This window comes from Arachis stenosperma, chromosome 7 (assembly GCF_014773155.1).
Source record: "Arachis stenosperma cultivar V10309 chromosome 7, arast.V10309.gnm1.PFL2, whole genome shotgun sequence".
Taxonomy (NCBI): domain Eukaryota; kingdom Viridiplantae; phylum Streptophyta; class Magnoliopsida; order Fabales; family Fabaceae; genus Arachis; species Arachis stenosperma.
The window spans coordinates 91164085-91182018 of NC_080383.1; the positions used below are offsets into that span (position 1 = coordinate 91164085).

The window sequence follows — 17934 nt, forward strand, 5'->3', positions numbered from 1 at the left end:
CGAAAAATCGATAAATCAAATTTTGAATTGATCTAAATTAATATTCTTTTTTATAGAAAATAACTATAATACTCTTATTATAAAAAATGACTAAAATATTTTTATTATATATATTAATTTTAAAAATCTTAAATTTTAATTTAATGATGGTATAGAGAAAAGAAAAAAATTAAAATTTAGAATTTTTAAAATATATAATAAAAATATTCTAAGTCATTTTTTATAATAGGAATGTTATAGTCATTTTTATAAAAATATTAATTTAAATTAGTTCAAAATTTAGTTTATCAAAATTAAACTAATTTATTTTATTTAATTTTAACAAAAATAACATAATTTAATCAATTATATAGATTAAATTTTAATTATTAAAAAAATATTTTTAAAACAGATATTTTAAATGTCTTTATATAAACGTTTCATAGAATAATAGTCATTTCAAGCTGATTGTTATAAAACTAAAGCAATTTGATTTGATGAAGTGGCTTGATTGGTCCCTTTCAGGGGTTCAAATGTAAGGAAGATAAATACGCAACTTTAACTGGCTCCTGTCACGGTCACTGATTTCTTTTTTTATGAAAAAATCTAGGATCAGTCATTTTATTGAATTTTGATTAACATGTAACCAGTAAAAATATAAATTATTGAATAAAATCTCACACCAATCTCATATCATTAAATTATTATTGATAATTACTAATCACAAAAATTAATGACCTTAACATTACTCCTTTCTTATTCATGAATGCATTCCGTATAAGTAACGAACACCTACTACTTATTTTGAATTAAGATGTCAAGTGTTCATGTTGATGTCGTGGGTCCCATTTACATTCCCATCCCCTTCCAACTTGGTAACTCCTTTGCCATAATACCAAACTCGACCCCATTCTTTCTCATAACTGTCAACTGCTAAGAATCAGAATCAGAATCAGAATCAGAATCCGATGGTGGTTTCTGGTAGAGAAGATGCACACAAGCGTCTTTGCAGCTCCAAATTGTTCAAATCTTGGGCTTCTCATCCACAAAAGGGACAACACTGTCCATCACTTCTCAATTTGTGCATCCACGCAACCACCCAGGTGTTCCTCCTCCTCCACCTTCCACCTTCCACCATTATCGTTTTGTTTCTCTTTGGTGATCATTAACTCATTCTTTCCTTCCTGTACAGGACATACTTCAATATCATACCTTTTCTGAACTCCCACCGGATTTAACACAGCAAATTTTCAACAACCTACTTTTCTCTCGTCGTCTCACGCGCCCTTTCCTCCAAGCTTTTCGACATTGCGCCCTCCAGGTATTAGCTATTATTAGCTCAACAATTGTGTGTACTGTGTACTTGTGGATGATCATGTTATTGTTTGACAGGATATTTACTTGGGAGAATATGATGCTGATGTTGTGGATGATTCTTGGATGGATATCGTCTCATCACAGGGTTCATCTCTGCTTCATCTGGATCTATCAGCCTCTCAACTCACTGATTATGGACTCAGCTATCTGCAACAAGGTAATTAAACATATCATTTCTCTAAATCTTAATCTCTGTGACCTAATTTCAGATCATGGGCTGCTCTATATCTGTGGTATGCTATTCTTACAATCTATGTGACTCTGAATTTTATTGATCTGCATATAAAGGATAAGAATCTTCTTATGCCATCAAGGTTTACATCTGACAATAATAAAACTCTTGCAGGCCTGACAAACTTGACGAGTTTGAGTTTTGGAAGAAACCATGCAATTTCTGCTGAAGGAATGAGTGCCCTTTCTGGTCTAGTTAACTTGGTCAACTTGAATTTGGAGAGATGTCCTGGGATTCATGGAGGCCTTGTTCATCTTCAAGGTCGTTTCATATATTCAACTTTGGGAAAACATGAAGGAGATAATATCATTTTACTCTTTGGTTCATATCATTTGTCATTGGATGAAAGAAAGAAATGAACATAATTGTTTGAGTTATTATAACAACCATGCTAGGTGTAGCCACTAGCCACCAAGATAGAATATACATTGGAATACAAAATATACATTAAAAATGAGTTAAACTACACATGTATTTATACATAAATACATGGTGGTTGATTTTAGTACGTGATTTTGGTGTGCAAATAGCATTTTTGTTATTCTAATTGAGAAAAATTGAGGTTCAATTCTTTTATTGTTAATGTTGTTAAGTTAGTGAGTTTCATACCTTACCATAATGTTGTACAGTTCAAAGTTTTGTTTGCACATCACAATTCAAGGATATGGTCCATGCTTTTCAGGTTTAACCAAGTTGGAATCTCTGAATCTGAAGTGGTGTAATTGCATAATTGATGTCGATATGAAACCTCTATCAGGTTGGTTTCATATTCTTCCGTATGTGAGGCAAAGTCACTCATATTCTAATTATTACATTCACTGCACAAGCATACATGGTGAGATGAGTAACAGCACAGATTTTTCATTGAATTTACCTGCAGAGCTTACAAACCTGAAAAGTCTTGAGATTTCCTCCAGTAAAGTCACAGATATTGGCATCCGTTTTCTAAAAGGTATTGTGCATTGCATTGTAGAACTGTTCCAACATATAGCCACTAGATTTGTTTCCACAATGCACTGATATTGTGTTAATGGCATCCAAATGTCTTGTGTATGAGTGTTTCTGATTAACAATTTAAGAGAAAATGAATTTCATAATTTCATACTCATCTTTTCTTGCCTCATTTCAGGGCTACAAAATCTTGCTCTGTTAAATTTGGAAGGCTGCTTTGTAACAGCTGCATGCTTGGATACTCTTGCAGGTTGAATCACTTCACAGACCTTTTTTATTTATTTATTTATTTATTATTTTTTTTTGTTGGGGGGGGGGGGGGGGGGGGGGTTGGGGAGGAATAAGTTTATCTTGATAATATCTATGCCAAAGAGCTTTAGGTGTATCTTCTTATTCATTTAAAAATTGAAGGTTTCAGGTTGAACCAACTTACGTTACTTTTTAGAGAACTTTCTTTGTTGGATTTAAGATTAACTAGAGAATCATTCAAGCAACAAGTTAATATTGTGATTGATTGTTTTCTGCCAGAGCTTCCAGCCCTCTCGAACTTGAATATCAGTAGATGCAATTTTACTAACAATGGATGTGAAATGTTTTCACGTAAGTTGTAGACTTGTCACTTGTACAGCTAGCTACTCAGTATATACTTATTGGGTTTCACTTTTTGATTGTGAATACTAAGTTTGTATTATTGGCTTCTTTTCTTTGTTTTCTTCATTTCTGTCAGGACTGGAAAATTTGGAAGTGTTAAACTTGGGATTTAATGAAATAACAAATCCATGTCTAGGACACTTGAAAGGTGATGATTGTTGAAATATTGCGGAATTTGACCCATAATCTTGTATTCTTGCTTGCAGTCATTGAGTATTAATTTCGTAAGCATAACATTTCCGATACAGCGCTACTCAGTAACATCATATTTGCTAGGTTTGAATTGAATATCAATTTATGTACCTTTTTTATCAAGCAGGACTGACAAAGTTGAAGAGCTTGAACCTTGATTCATGCAGAATTGATGATGATGGATTGGTCCACCTGGCAGGTACTTAATTACTTATGTTTGAATTTATTACATAAATATGCTTTGGATGGTAATTTGCCACAAACTTAAGGAAAGAAAATCCAAAAAGCCTTAGAAGTATGCACCAAGCATCTATTAGGTTATTTTGCATGCATGTGTTTTGTCATTGAAAATTCACATATCCGCTCCTTGCTTAATGGATTTACAATAATTTGAATGCTTATATATTTTAGGCCATCAGCAATTAAAATGTCTGGAACTCTCTGATACAGAAATTGGAAGCGGTGGACTTCAACATTTATCAGGTTTAATATGCAGCCATGTTTATTTCCTGAACTGATCATATAATATATTTATCTATGCATGAGCTATATATCTTAGAGTAAGTAGAATTCTGTGAACATCTTTTTATAGTGATATTCTATTTATTCATTTTATATTTTGTTGGTATAGGAATGTATAGTCTGGAGAAACTAAATGTGTCATTCACAATGATTAGTGATAGTGGTTTAAGTGAATTGTGTGGACTGTCATCTCTCAAGTCACTCAATTTGGATGCTCGCCGTGTTACTGATTATGGACTCGCTACCCTTGCAAGTACGTTTCTATGCAATGATTTTCTTTTTCTTTTTATCTCTCTTTCTGTTGTTACCAATAATCTCCATCATCCATGCTCATGCAGGTTTGTCCGGGCTTACTGACCTGGATTTGTTTGGGGTACAGATCACAGATTTTGGAACAAACTACCTCAAAAGTAACAGCTGTTTTAATTTCTCAGAGTGATTTTGATACTTTGAGTGTATCCCGCTTGAATTATTTGGATTTTGGATCATATCTTTACTTTGTTTAATTTATATGGAAAACAGACTTTAAGAGCTTGCAGTCGCTGGAAATATGCGGTGGAGGATTGACCGATGATGGTGTGAAAAATATAAAAAATCTTTCGTCTCTTATGTTCTTGAACTTATCACAAAACTCCAACCTCACAGACACTGCACTCCACTTAATTTCGGGTACATTGTTCTGTTTGAGAAAAACATGATCATGAGCATGTTCTTGTTTGGTCTGTAATCAGTGTCCTATTTTTAGTGCTCATATTATGCATGCGATTCCACCTCTATTTTCAGGGCTTACTAGTTTGGTTTCTTTGAATGTTTCAAATTCGAGGATCACGCGTGATGGGCTGCAGCATCTGAAAACATTACACAAGTTGAGGTCTTTGTCAATGGAGTCATGTGAGGTGACAGCAAATGACATTAAGGAACTTAAATCAAAATATCTCCCGAATCTCGTAAGCTTTCGCCCTGAAGACTAGTTTAGGATTATTATATCCTGATTGTACGTACGTTTTACAATGTTTGTTGACTTATTGTTAGAGTCGCCACTGCTTGGCGCAAATCTTTATTTATTTTCATGTAGAACCATTGTAATTCATCTGGATTTGCAAGTGTAAATATACAATAATTCAATGTCTAAATTATCAAATCAGTGTTGGCGATGAGGAAGATAAAAATACGATTGGCCAAGTTAGAAAGCGACTGCAGTTTATACTTAACATGACTACACAAAAGAACAAGTTAGGAAGGAGATGGACCAACCAATGTTACTTGGCGGAAGTACTCAACATATCCTACATCTATAAATATCATCATTTAACTTAAAGAAAAGAAAAGAATTTGAGACGTATTGGCAATTGCATTTAAATACAGTACATAAACTAGTGGGTTGCTTCTTGAAAGGGCCAGCAAGCCAAGTATGTAAAAGAAACTTGTCTTTGGCTGTGACTTTGGATCATCTCTGGGCAGCTTCTTCTGAAGAAGCACCAACTGAGACAGCTGCTGCATTGCTTGCTGACCCATTCTCAATGGGTGGAGGCACGCCCCATTTTCCTTCAGACTCAAGGGGCTCAAACACATGCACTCCACCGTCCGAAAGTCCAACTGCAAATTGATTTGGTTCTTGTGGATGTGCAGCGATTACAAGCGGTTGTACGTTAGAACTGCTGGCACAGACAACAATTGTAAAATGTTACCGACCTCAATCAGATCGTCTTTATAGCATAAAACAGAATAGCTGAAAAGAGGTAACAGATGATACAGGTTGAAATACAACTACTGTGGACTTTGAAGGACTTCAAAGCAGAGTATCAAGTTGCTTGCTTCCAATAGAGAATGAATAATGATTATAAATTAAACAATTCTACATAAAATTTGTACCTATAAAATGTTCTGTATTTGCAAAATTATAACTGAGAAACAAATTAATAATGCAAGGAAAGAAATGTCTTGCAAACTTAGATAAAACATCCATCAAACAAGGCACTACCTGAAACCGGCAGAAAGATATGCAGAAGGATTGACTCGACAGCGTAATCTGAGGTTTGAAGCACTAAACACACAGACTGTTGCATCTAAGAAGCTGGCGTATATGAGCTGACTATCGCATGAGAAAGTTGCATGCGATATAGGTGCAGCAGAACTTTGTGGAAACCACTGCAATTTAGCATAATTTATCAGATAAAAGACCAAATAAATAAAATATGTGCAGTAAATATAAAACTCAGCTAAATGAATTTGCCTGCTTTAGACATTCTAGTTTCGTTGCTTCATAAATTGCAAGCTGCGTTTCATGTACAACCAAGAAGCGTATCTGATCCTGATGAAACTGTACACGTGTATCTGCCTGCACTGGTTGAGTCCTTCCAGCAGGAAGTTGCAAGAATCTAGTCTTCTGTTTCTCCCATCCGTCAGTATTCCACACACAAATCTGCACATTAGATGAATAAATTCCCATATGCAACTAATGACAATTGCATTGCCAACATCAAGCTCAAAGTAGGCCATTAATTGATGAGAACTATTTGGATCTCCAAAACTAGTTCCTTTAATGCAACTTAATCATCAAACAGATTCTGGAGGCAAATCTACACTGAACGACTATTACCTGAGCATCTGCCCCAGAAGAAACTAGGACATTCAATACATGAGAGAAAGCAAGACCTGTGATTCTTTTAGTGTGGCCTTTGAGTTTACTTTTAACCTGCAAATAAGAAAGCTATGCATAAACACCAAATTACACAAATCATAAGTTGGCAGAAACAGTTTATGAACAGTAATCATACCTCATCTACACGGACATTATATATCTGAATTGAAGAATCATCCATGCCTATAGCAATGATATTGTTATCCTGAGGATGGAAAGCAAGAAAGGTTGCAGCAGGTGGTGGAGGCATGAAAGTAGTCATTGTCTGCACTTGGGGCAAGATTGAAATTGGTCAGTTACAAGCCAAATACAGTCTTGAATAATGATAATGACTAGGACTTATAGCTCACCTTAAAAGTCATCATATTGAACAGAGAAATCTTCCCCCCTGATGCTGACATTACATAAGAATCATTTTTAGAAAGAGCAAAGCAAGGAACAGCATCCTCAGTATTGTTATCACCAATGTCATTTGTCATCAGGATGCCACTTGAAGGTTGCCATAGCTGAGGTGGCACACTGGCAGTGGCCTACACAAAGAAATGTAAACATCATGTATTCATTCCCAAGTCCCCAAATCATAAGTAATCAGTTGGCATAAGTAACTTCACATATTATCACACCTTGCCAGAAGAATTACGGTCACTTCGCGGCCACTTCCAAAGCAGATGAATGGCATTTGAAGCTAATGCCAGAATAGCATTGCCTGAATTAGTGTATATCAACCTTGATATCTGTCATAATAGGGATAGAGATCATCAGATTACTTAGTTTGAAGAGGGTAAGGGGGGTTAGAAGAAGGAAATTCGAGGGAGGGCTTAACATTATCCACCAAAGGTAGCACTTCTCCAGGAAATTGCAGGTGAGGTTTATTTTACTTTTAATTTTCCTTTCTTCTCTTCATACTAAAATTTCTTTTATAAAAAAGAGAAAGATATCCAGGTATTAAAATGATTTATAAAACAACTAAGTTTCACTAAACTTTCAATATTGTATGCCTAAGGTAAACAACATACCTTGGTTACTCGTACATTCTCAGGTAGCTTTAAGGATCTACACTGAGATGGTTCACTGATTTCAGTAAGCTTCCATATCTTTGACTTATCATTGGATTCTTCACTTATTCTAGGTTTAACATCTCCCAAGTTTCGGGCATCTCCATTCTAATGAGTTGAAATCCACAAGTACTTAAATTAATACTAACACCAAAACACTTGCAATGATAATAATACATCATAAGAACTACAGTAAGATGCCACTCCCCTTTCGAAGGAAAGGGAGCAGAAGAAAGTATACACTCTGGTACAAATAAGAATTGTATATTCATCTACAGAAATAATAAATTTCAAAAGAGGAACTGCAAGAAAAACAGACCATTCCAGCCATAGATACCACAGATGGGACCCTTTCTGAAAGTGCAGCACTACTGGCAGCAGCAGCTGCGGAAATTGGGTTTATTGTAGGCTGCCACAACCACAAAATTCATGTTAGCCTATATCTTATTAATGACAACCAATAAAAGTATAATGACTACAAGTCTACCTTTGCCATGGCTTCTGACGTTCTTGATGCATCATACATAGAATTCTCTAATGAACGCAACAAGCGCATACCATCTGCATTGGCTAAGATTTTAATTCCATTTTCATTTGCTGAGACAGCTAAAAGAGCTCCATCCTTGTTGAAACGAATCCGTGGACTTGCCTAGAATTCAGATAAGGTTATAATTAGCAACTAGTGTTTGCAGAGACCAGCTCTGCAATTTGAAATAAAATAATGAAACTTACAGGGAGACCCCCATCAGCATCAACTTGTGTCAAAAGCTGAATATTGTCCATATCCCAGAACTTAATGGAGAAATCATCACCCGCAGCCAAAAATCGATTTTTGGTTGTATCAAATTGTACAACACCCAAAGATCGTTTGCGAAATCCTTGATAGGTCCTTTTAACGGCTCCCTCGCTTTCATTCCACTCAACAATAGAGGATTCCCCATCCTTGCTTGTCCCACATGAAAAGAGCCTATAGTATATATTCAGAGCAGAAACAATGAATGTGAAAAACACGTACTATAATTTTCAACCATATAAAAAGATTGAGATCAACATAAGAATCCAAGGTTGAGAATATGGACCTTGTACCATCAGCACTATAGGCCATGGTGGTGCACCAACGACCAGGAGCATCATAATCAACACGAGATCCCAAATTGTCATACAACCATGCTTTTATCTTTCCATCTAATGCTGTTGAAAAGATGAACTACAACATAAAAACCGAGTTAGTCTGCAAATGGAGCTAGAGGAATCGCACAAACAGACTCGAGTGAATTTCCCCAAACATATGAATCTAAACTTCTACCTGAATGTTTTCTTTATAATGTGGGCAGACAGAATAAACTGGAGCCTCGTGACCTTCAAAGGTATACTGCTTTGCACCCGTAGCAGCATCCCACACCTAAAGTTAAATAACTTAGTTAGCAAAATATGTTTTCATCTCCACTTCAGAAAACCAAGTCCATGCTTTGACAAAAACCAACCTTAATGGTCTTATCATCACCACAAGTTATCACACATAGTTGTTTATTTGGATGGGAAAATGCTAAGTCATTTACTCCACCAACATGAGCATCAATCTACAAAAAGAGATTCAAAAGTAAGCATTGCAAATGGTTTATAAGTAAAATCTAATGTAAGAAGATAGAATTCTCCAATGTGTATGCATGCAAATGTTTGTGTCTACCTCCAGGTGCTGCCGTACTTCATCGCCTCCATGATAAGAGTATATCTGAACAATGTGCCTTGAGTAAGCAACTCCTGTTTGTTGAACAAAGTCATATTAATGATTGGTTGCACTGACTTCAGAAAGTATACATTAGAGAATATCATAAACGAATAATTTAAAAACTTTCAACTTACCGAATAAAGCACCATCTGGACTCCAAATCACACGGTTGACAGAAACACCTGGATCTTTGACAAGAGCAGCCTGAATTGAACATATATAGCTTTATTTCAGTAACTATAAGTTACAAGTAGCCGGGCTTGGTATAAAAATTCATGTATAAAGGAGAAAAGGGGAACCTGAAATGGCATTGAACAGGCACTAAGATCCCAAACTTTGAAATTCCTCAAGACCAACCGCTCCCTAGAACCCACTTCCCACAAAGCAATGTCCCCAACATTTGTACCAACTGATACATTGCATGAAAAGAAGGAAGACTTATGTTTAGCTGAGAACAATAACATCAAATACACACAATTAACTCAAGTGAAAAACACTATTGAAAGGTCTTAGAAAGGCAGCAAACCAAGAAGTATAGTCTGTTGAACTGGATGGAAGTCCATGCTCATAGGAGATGAACCCTGGTTCAGAGTCCGCATAACAGTCTTTGGCAAGTCATCTGGTGCATTAAAAGCCTGGCCATGACCATGACCTGGGAACGTGGCTGACAACACATTGACAGGAAGATTTACCTGCACAACATGATGAAAAGTTGATGCCAGAAATGTGAGTTGTAAAAATTTGTATAGATAAGAATTACAAGACCACTAGTGATTTTTTTCCCTAAGTGGTATCAGATTACCTCATCCGACATTCCCATTGGTCTTGTTCTCTTAGAGACATGATCTGAATCTCCAGATGGGTAGTCAACAGAAGGATTAGTTGGAGGGGTCCTAGGGTGCTTCAAAGCAGCTTAAACAAGACAATGAAACTCGTCAGAAGTAAGAGATTGAATTTAGAACCATAGCCAATTAGATGTTAAAACCACTACAAACTCGAGAATAGCAGGCCGCAAGAAAATGTATTACCAGGGATTGATGGTGCACCAAGACCTGTAGCAGTACCAAGACCTATAGTGGCTCCTCCAGAAACTGCAGCATGTGCTACAGTGGTAGGATTTGACATCCAACCAGCCAGGGGTGTTGGCACAGGTGCTGGAGTAGGTTGAAAAGGCTATACACATTAACCACAGAATAGTCCAGCACCAAAATAAGAACCAAAAGATAGCAATATGTAATGCCTACGAAACCAAATCAGTAAAGTAACCCACCCCATGTGCACCAAGAGGAGGAAACCCTCCAGCCTTTGGCAAGGATCCTAGTAGTGGATTATTAGCAGGAGATGGAGCTCTTGCACCGTTGGGTTGTCCACATGAGTGATCCACAAAAAGTGTTTTTATATCTGGATTTGGACGTGGAGTCTTACAAAGTTGATGCTGCCAATTCAAGCTGTAATTTTATTTTTGAAATAAGAAAACAGAAAACATAACCAGTTATCCATTAAAACAAAACAACATAACCAAATCGGCTGTATATAGAAACTCTTCGGAGCCAAAGCATATGAGGTAGCTTCACTTCAAAAGAATGATTTATCATTTAATAGCAAAGAAAAATACAATGATGCATGCATAAGCCAAGAAAAAAGAAATATGATATATGAATATGGGACATAAGCTCCATCAACTCTAAGGTTAACTCAGTGCTCTAGTTCTTATTCAACATTGATAGACAAAGCAGTACATTGGACTTCGGATAATTACCTTTGATTGATGAGAGTACGTAACCTTGAGTTTTTAAGGTTGGGAAATTGCAACTTGTCACGGAATAAAGGATTTGCTTCGATTAGTTTTTTAAGCTCAACCAACATGATTGCTCTTGCAGACTTCGTATCACCATATTTAGACAATTGTTCATTTTCCCTATGATACCATAAAGTCAATGTCTGCATCATCTTACAGAGGTTTAACCCCGAAAACCAGAGCTAAAATTATATATTCTTACCTGAAATTCTCCAATGTCAAAAGCTGTGTGATTTCCTTAAAAAGTTCTTCATTAAATGTTGCAAAGACCTTCAAATCCTTCACCAATATCTCTACAGCCTTGGACCGATCATGCCTAACAGAACATAAAACAGCTCAAGTTACATACACATTCTATTGTGTCAACAGAATGCAAATGTGAACTTTAGTGAACTTACTTATCCAATGCCTCCAGGTACTTCTGCTTCCTTATCTCGAAAAATATCTTCATAGAGTACCTATTATCATCTACTTTAGTGAAACCAGAGAGATACCTCTCAACCTCATCCCAATTGCCATTGTGCACTTCATCCTCAAAATACTTCATGTTAAAGAAAAACCCAGACTCCTGTTCAAGCCTTTTTTTTTCCCCATAAAAACAAAAAGATTAATCAATTAATGTGAAAAAATAAATAAATTGCACATAACCAAAAATAACAATAAACAAGAAACTATAATGCAAGAAAACCCACTTATGAACAGTCTCTTTGAACTTTTCCTCGTCCAGAAACTGCAAGATCAGGAACACCAACTCCCTACTGAGGGACGACATCGTAACCGCCACGTCCTTCGATTAGATATGCACCCAAATGAGCAACTCTAAACTAGATCTGCCACAAAAATCCCATTTTTATCTCAAAATATTGTAAAATAAGAACAGATAATAATTTACAAAGAAAAAGCTTAGAGAAATTCCATACCTACCAGCTACAAACAGTCTAAAAAAAGTGTATAAAAAATAAACTAAAATCCAGACCGAGAATGAAATCATTCAAGTAGCAACAGAAAAGCATTTATGGAGTAAAAGCAGGAAGATAGTGTAAATCAGGTTTTGGGGGAGAAAATGAAAGAGAAAACAATTTGACTCTTGGATCAAAGGGAGACAAGGAAAGCAGCTTTAATCTCACAGGGGAATCCAAGATGCAGCTGATAAAAGTGTTCAAAAAGGAAAAACAAAACAAGCCAACAAAAAAATAAAAAGTCGAAATTAAAATACTACGTCGGGAAAAAGCTACAAAGACTTTAAAGTTTAAAGCAACAGATTCGGAAACTGAAAGAGAGAGAGAGAAAGTTTGAGAAGCTCTCACCTTCGTGCAGAGCTCCACACATGGGAAGAAAGGGACCCCGAATATGGAACCCAACAAAGGCACCACCAACACCAACACACACCAGAACTCAAACCCCAAACCCCCAAACCTTTCTCTCTCTTCGCTTCTATTTGGACTTTTCTCTCTCTTGGAACTAATGGCCTATTATATACTCACTCTCTCGCTTCACACACACCACTTTCTCTCTCTACAGATATATTCATATTTATTTATTTATGTTTATGTTTATATATTTATAAATAGGACACTTGAACTTGCAGAAATAGAAGTATTTTATATGCGAGGCGACAGGGAAGGGAGATGATAAGCGCACTCGACTATCAGTGATAGGCTATTGCATAGATGATAAGCTGTGAGATAGGAAACACCGCTTATTTCATAAGTGCAGTTAAACAGGGGCCCACTAAACCGGCTAGGAATCTCGAGCTGACAGCTGTCCTTCAGCTCGTAGTAAGATCAGAAGGAGGGCTGTGATTGTGTAGTTCACCACGGCTCGGTGGTCGTGTAGCGATGGCTGTTGGATTTAGATCGATGATATCCGAGGGGTGAGGAGAAAGGAATAGCGTGGGGCGGAGAAGCAGAGGATAAGAGCTAGGAAAGCGATATTTACTGGGTTAAGATCCCCGGAGAAACGACAAAGTTTCTGAGACGGGTCCCCGGAAGAGTTTGGTGTCGAAGTTTGGAGAATATTACGGGTGAATGCCATTGCCAATTTGCCATGAAGAGAAGAGCAGAAGAGGAGAGGAGAACTTATTGTATCACGTGATAGAGTTGATGATTGTGATACGATATAATAACGAGATGAGATGAAGGGTGGGGCCAAATGGTGATTTAATAATGCAAGTGGAGTGAATTAAATGTGTGATCAGAGGGTTGTGTAGGCTATTGGGCCTGTCAGGTGTGTACGTCTGCATCTTCTTCTCCAACGTAGCCATCAAATGCGCGCAACCAGATTCTCTCTTATAGCTTTTAGTAATCCTTTCTGTAAATTAATAATATTATTATTGTCCAGTTCAAATTATCACTTATAAAAAGTTCCATAATTCAAACTTCAAAGTTCAAACTACATATTTTTTCTTCAATTTATATAAATAAGAAAAAAAATGCCACTAACATGAAATGGTGTACATTGTTACCTATTTCTAATAATATTTGGATGTGATAATTATAACTTAGAAGGATGAGTTAGGATTTTATTTTTTAATTTTTTTATGTGTTTATTTTAAACCAATACGATGGGATATGATAATCTTTATGTTATCACCATTACTATTACATTATTAGATGGTAATTGAATAATTGAGTAAATAAAATAGGAGTTTTTTTTTTATTTATACAATGTGATATTTATACAATAAAATATTTATATAATGTGTACAATAGAGGTTTATAGAGTATTAGAGATATAATCATTAATATTATCTTTTCTCATCAGTTGAAATTTTTGGAATGAGTGGTATTATGACATGGTATTAGAGCGCTAGAGGGATCCTATACAAATATACAGGTTGGCTGACGCACTTAAACGTTATGTGATATGTTTGTTTCTAACACTTTATTGGTGTATGAATTGGAATCTTTCTTTGGCAAAAATGCAGAGATCCACAAAAAGGACGTCTTCTCGCATCTTTTTATATTGAAAAATGGATCCATTTAATTTTTATGAATATTAACATTTCAATTTAATTAGACTATAAACACCCAATTTCATAGTTGTATGTGTGTGTCTGAGTATGACCCGCCACATTTGACCTGTGTAGTACTGTAGTGTACACTGTACAGTACATCACATTATTATTATTATTATTATTATTATTATTATTATTATTATTATTATTATTATTATTATTATTATTATCAAGCATTTTTTTAAGTTAAAATTTTTTCATAGAAAAAAATGTCTTTTTTTTTTGTAGTCTTCTCTTTAAGATTTTCTACTAAAAGAATTGTCACCGCCTCAATCTTACAACGTGATGGCTCTCCGCTTCTCTTTTCTCCTTTTTACTCAATCTCTTCTCTTATCATTTTTTCTTTGTTGTCTCCACATTTTTTCTGTTTTCTATTTTGTTAGTCTTTTTAATATTCTTTATGTATATTTTTTTCATTATCTTTTTTTTCTTCATTTTTTTTTCTATTTTAACTTTACTAGTTTCTTTTTTTTCTTTCTTATTTTCGCTGTCCCTCCTTTTCTTCTATCTTTCTCCCTTTTTCTGATTTCTTTGTTTTTAGTCATAGATTTAGATTTAACCATCTGAAATTCAAATTTGGATCTCAAATAATTTTTTTGGGGTTATTCTCTTTTTTTATAGTGTATTAATTTTTTTTTATAGATGTTTTAGATGTATTGTTACAAACTTAGGACGAAGATATAATGATAGAATGAAATTTCTTTCCCATGAAAATATTTTCAAAAAGCATTCACATCTATTCAAAGAGTCTTTAATTTAGTCACAAAAAAAGTCTCTAATTTGTTTTATTTTTATCTTATAAGATTCTTTGTAACTAAATATTATGTCTTCTCTTAATTCATAATTTAACATAGATATTATCTAATTTCTTTTCTAGCATTAAATCTAATGTATTTTCTATAATTTACATTGTAAATGTCGTTTGGCTATTCCTTGAATAAAAATATTTTTTTTAACAAAAATATCAAGCAATTTTGATATGATTATGCCTTGAATTCCTCTTTTCTTTTTTTAGATCGTTGTTATAGAACTCAACCTAAGTTGGTAAGAGAAGATTTAATTTATGAATTATCTTCTTCGACAATGCCATCAAAGATAAATCCAAGTTAAACAAAATACACATCACACTAAAAATGTCTAAAAATAAAAAATTAAAATATAATAAACCTTCAAACAAACAAATAATGAGTAATTATATAACAAAACACGAATAAATTTCTTTATGTCTATTGTTGAGCACTCCAAATGTTATGTTTACTTTCTCTTGATTTTCTCCCAAATAATTTTACCATACTAATCAATCATATCATTCTAATTTTGTCGGACTCATTTTATTCATCCCACCTTTATTGTCATGCACTTATATTTATGTGATCTATTTCACTCAATAATTATTATTTGTCACAGTCACACTCTCCCATTCCTTTCTTAAAATTTCCGTGTTCCTATGCTTTATCCTAATATTTTGTACCAAATATTTTATTTCATGAGCTTTATTTCTTAAGTTCCATTCTTTCTATTTAGCCACTTTACTATATTTTTATTGTCGATAAAAATCACAATATCTTTTTCTTTGGCCTATAATTCCTCCGTAAAAATTGAAGCACTAATTCTATACTTATAATAATAGTTTTACCATCAAATTTTTTAATAATATTCTCTCTCATAAAAATACTTTATCATACCATATAAATCTTTAAAATAACCACCAACAACAAAATTATTACACGTAGGAATATACATTTTACATATTCAATATCACACTCCATTAATTTTCTCCATCCTTGTTAACTTAAATTCATCATATTTTTTCCTTTTATTATACTCTATTGATGTACAAGTGTATTAACATATTGCCAACTGTTATTAATATCAGATACTTTATTTTTAAAATTTTTTATATTTCAGATAATCTAAATAATAGCAAATAATAATCTATATTACTTGTTTTTATATAACCCTTAACATCTTATTGCATTTAATTTTTAAATTAAATTTTAATATTATTGGCACTTATCTATTGTACACATCCTTTATTTAAGGTTATCTACTATAATTTACTAAAAAAGAAACAATACAAGAGAAGAGAATTTATCATTTTTTCATTGATTCATAAAATACACAGATTTATTGATTTATGATGCCTCTTCTTTGTAATTTATCTTTGTATTTTACATATCCTCCTTTCTTCTTGGATTGTTTTCGTTTATACTCATGTTAATTAGACGACAAATAAATGTCACCATCACCTTTGCCCTTTTAAAAATAAAACTATTGTATCTAAATTGGTGTTAGAAATTAGAACTACAAACTTTTGAATAAATATAGTGATGAGTAGATATTTTTAGTATATTTAATTAATATGTATTTCAAAAATATTTATAATTATTTTTATTTTAATAATTATAATTTTTTCTATTAATAAATAATTATTCACTTTTAATTTCATGGGATTTTATAAATAATTTAGTGTTTTTGACTTTTTGTTCTTTATTGCGGATATATATAATATTTTATTATCTAGTTAATATATATATATATATATATATATATATATATACCTATGTGAGAAATAGGAACGTACACGGTTCAATCTGAACCAAGATCCATGGGAGCCCGAAATATTTTGGTAGATTTTGGTCTAATTCTAAAATGATCAAGATCAGATCTAATAATTGGGGGAGTGGAACTTTTTCAGTAAAAAAAAATTAAATAGTGTCAAGTATTTAATTTTATTTTTTTTATTATTTTTTATTTATTTTTAGTCTTATTTATAAAATTAAAAGTGAAAGATTATATTTTATTTTCTTAGGTGTTAAAAGGAAGAATAAAATTTAAAATAGTCTCTGATAATTAATGAAGCTTCTATGCCAACAAAAATTTAAGTTTGTTACGGTAGGTAACCGGAGATTAGTCCAATGGATGGCGTTCGGCGGCCCAAATGTATAGTGGAGGAGGACTCCGTGTAGGTCCGCAACTCGGGAGGCTCCGTCCGACTTGTGCTCGCGTATGAATGGGGGGTGGTACCTGCAAAGACACTCCGATGCCTAAGTTAGCAAGGGTGCGAGCAGGTCTAGAGAGTATTGGACTTAGTGATACCTGAGGGGTGTCAGTGTATATATAGTGGTGAGCCAATAACCACCGTTGGAGTAGTGCCGTATCTTTAGGATGGTAACCGTCCCATTATCTTAGGGAGGTTAAGATACGGCTTTATGAAGTGGTTAGAGAGATTTTAGGGGCGGTTACTCATTTGAATGAGTATTTATCTGCCAGCTAATCTCACAACCGACTTCTTCGTACCAAGTCGTGGTTGATACCGACTTCTTGTGTGAAGGTCGGTACTTAGCTAGGCTCTAATCCTTTGGATTAGGCCTTTTGATTGGACCTGGGCCTTAGTATTGGGCCAGGGTATGAACAGTGCCCCTACTTGAGCCCAAATTTTCTTTAAAGTTTGGGTTCAAGTTTTCAACTCGGGTTCGTAGTCGACTTGTTTGAAAGAATACGGATGGTGGGAACCGACGTGATTTTCGCGACTTTTGATTTCTGACAGTTACGTCAATTCAAGCGTCGTGTCCGTTGAGGGATTGAGGGCTTTGGTAACGGTGCAGTCTCATTAATGACTGCCTCGCTTTTTACCATTATGCCCCCTATCCTTTTTTATAAATTCTTTCCCTCTCTTTCCATTTTCCGTTTCTGCAATCTTTCAAACTTTTTCCTTATCTTGTTCGTACTGCATCCTTGCATTCGAAGACTTCTGCTCTTCTCCAACCTCCGTTTTCGGATAAAGGTTA

The 17934-nt window shown here is 34.4% G+C and overlaps 2 protein-coding genes across 3 annotated transcripts; one reads left to right on the top strand and one right to left on the bottom strand.

The window, feature by feature from the left end:
* Positions 1-808: 808 nt before the first annotated feature.
* On the top strand, positions 809-5048 carry LOC130941496 (uncharacterized). Its single transcript, XM_057870027.1, has 15 exons — positions 809-1082; positions 1172-1300; positions 1372-1513; positions 1703-1849; positions 2271-2345; positions 2469-2540; positions 2718-2789; positions 3068-3139; positions 3267-3338; positions 3510-3581; positions 3794-3865; positions 4014-4157; positions 4243-4314; positions 4427-4573; positions 4688-5048. Exons 1-15 carry the CDS (start codon positions 948-950, stop codon positions 4873-4875), a joined length of 1611 nt encoding a protein of 536 aa, XP_057726010.1. The 5' UTR covers positions 809-947; the 3' UTR covers positions 4876-5048.
* A 10-nt stretch (positions 5049-5058) lies between these two features.
* LOC130941495 (topless-related protein 1-like) lies at positions 5059-12671 on the bottom strand. 2 transcript variants are annotated; one of them, XM_057870026.1, is made up of 26 exons: positions 12435-12671; positions 11820-11957; positions 11526-11705; positions 11330-11443; positions 11089-11247; positions 10600-10777; positions 10358-10502; positions 10132-10241; positions 9856-10021; positions 9629-9738; positions 9464-9533; positions 9288-9361; positions 9085-9180; positions 8907-9002; positions 8680-8807; positions 8333-8567; positions 8088-8249; positions 7920-8009; positions 7562-7708; positions 7169-7279; positions 6896-7075; positions 6682-6810; positions 6504-6599; positions 6138-6326; positions 5886-6052; positions 5059-5559 (listed from the first exon to the last, which is right to left on the bottom strand). In XM_057870026.1, exons 2-26 carry the CDS (start codon positions 11897-11899, stop codon positions 5352-5354), a joined length of 3420 nt encoding a protein of 1139 aa, XP_057726009.1. In that variant the 5' UTR covers positions 11900-11957; positions 12435-12671; the 3' UTR covers positions 5059-5351. The 2 variants fall into 2 exon arrangements, with proteins under 2 accessions (XP_057726009.1, XP_057726008.1); XM_057870025.1 differs by having other exon boundaries at positions 5059-5562.
* Positions 12672-17934: the final 5263 nt, after the last annotated feature.

What these genes read in the sequence shown, in the direction of transcription:
- LOC130941495 (XM_057870025.1), bottom strand. Translation starts at nt 11,899, where the DNA reads ATGTCGTCCCTCAGTAGGGAGTTGGTGTTCCTGATCTTGCAGTTTCTG. An exon ending in TTGACATTGGAGAATTTCAG is followed by an intron (nt 11,248 to 11,329) that starts GTAAGAATATAT and finishes ATGGTATCATAG; the next exon opens with GGAAAATGAACAATTGTCTA. An exon ending in ACCGTAATTCTTCTGGCAAG is followed by an intron (nt 7,076 to 7,168) that starts GTGTGATAATAT and finishes TTCTTTGTGTAG; the next exon opens with GCCACTGCCAGTGTGCCACC.
- LOC130941496 (XM_057870027.1), top strand. Translation starts at nt 948, where the DNA reads ATGGTGGTTTCTGGTAGAGAAGATGCACACAAGCGTCTTTGCAGCTCC. An exon ending in ACTCAGCTATCTGCAACAAG is followed by an intron (nt 1,514 to 1,702) that starts GTAATTAAACAT and finishes AAACTCTTGCAG; the next exon opens with GCCTGACAAACTTGACGAGT. An exon ending in TGGACTTCAACATTTATCAG is followed by an intron (nt 3,866 to 4,013) that starts GTTTAATATGCA and finishes TTGTTGGTATAG; the next exon opens with GAATGTATAGTCTGGAGAAA.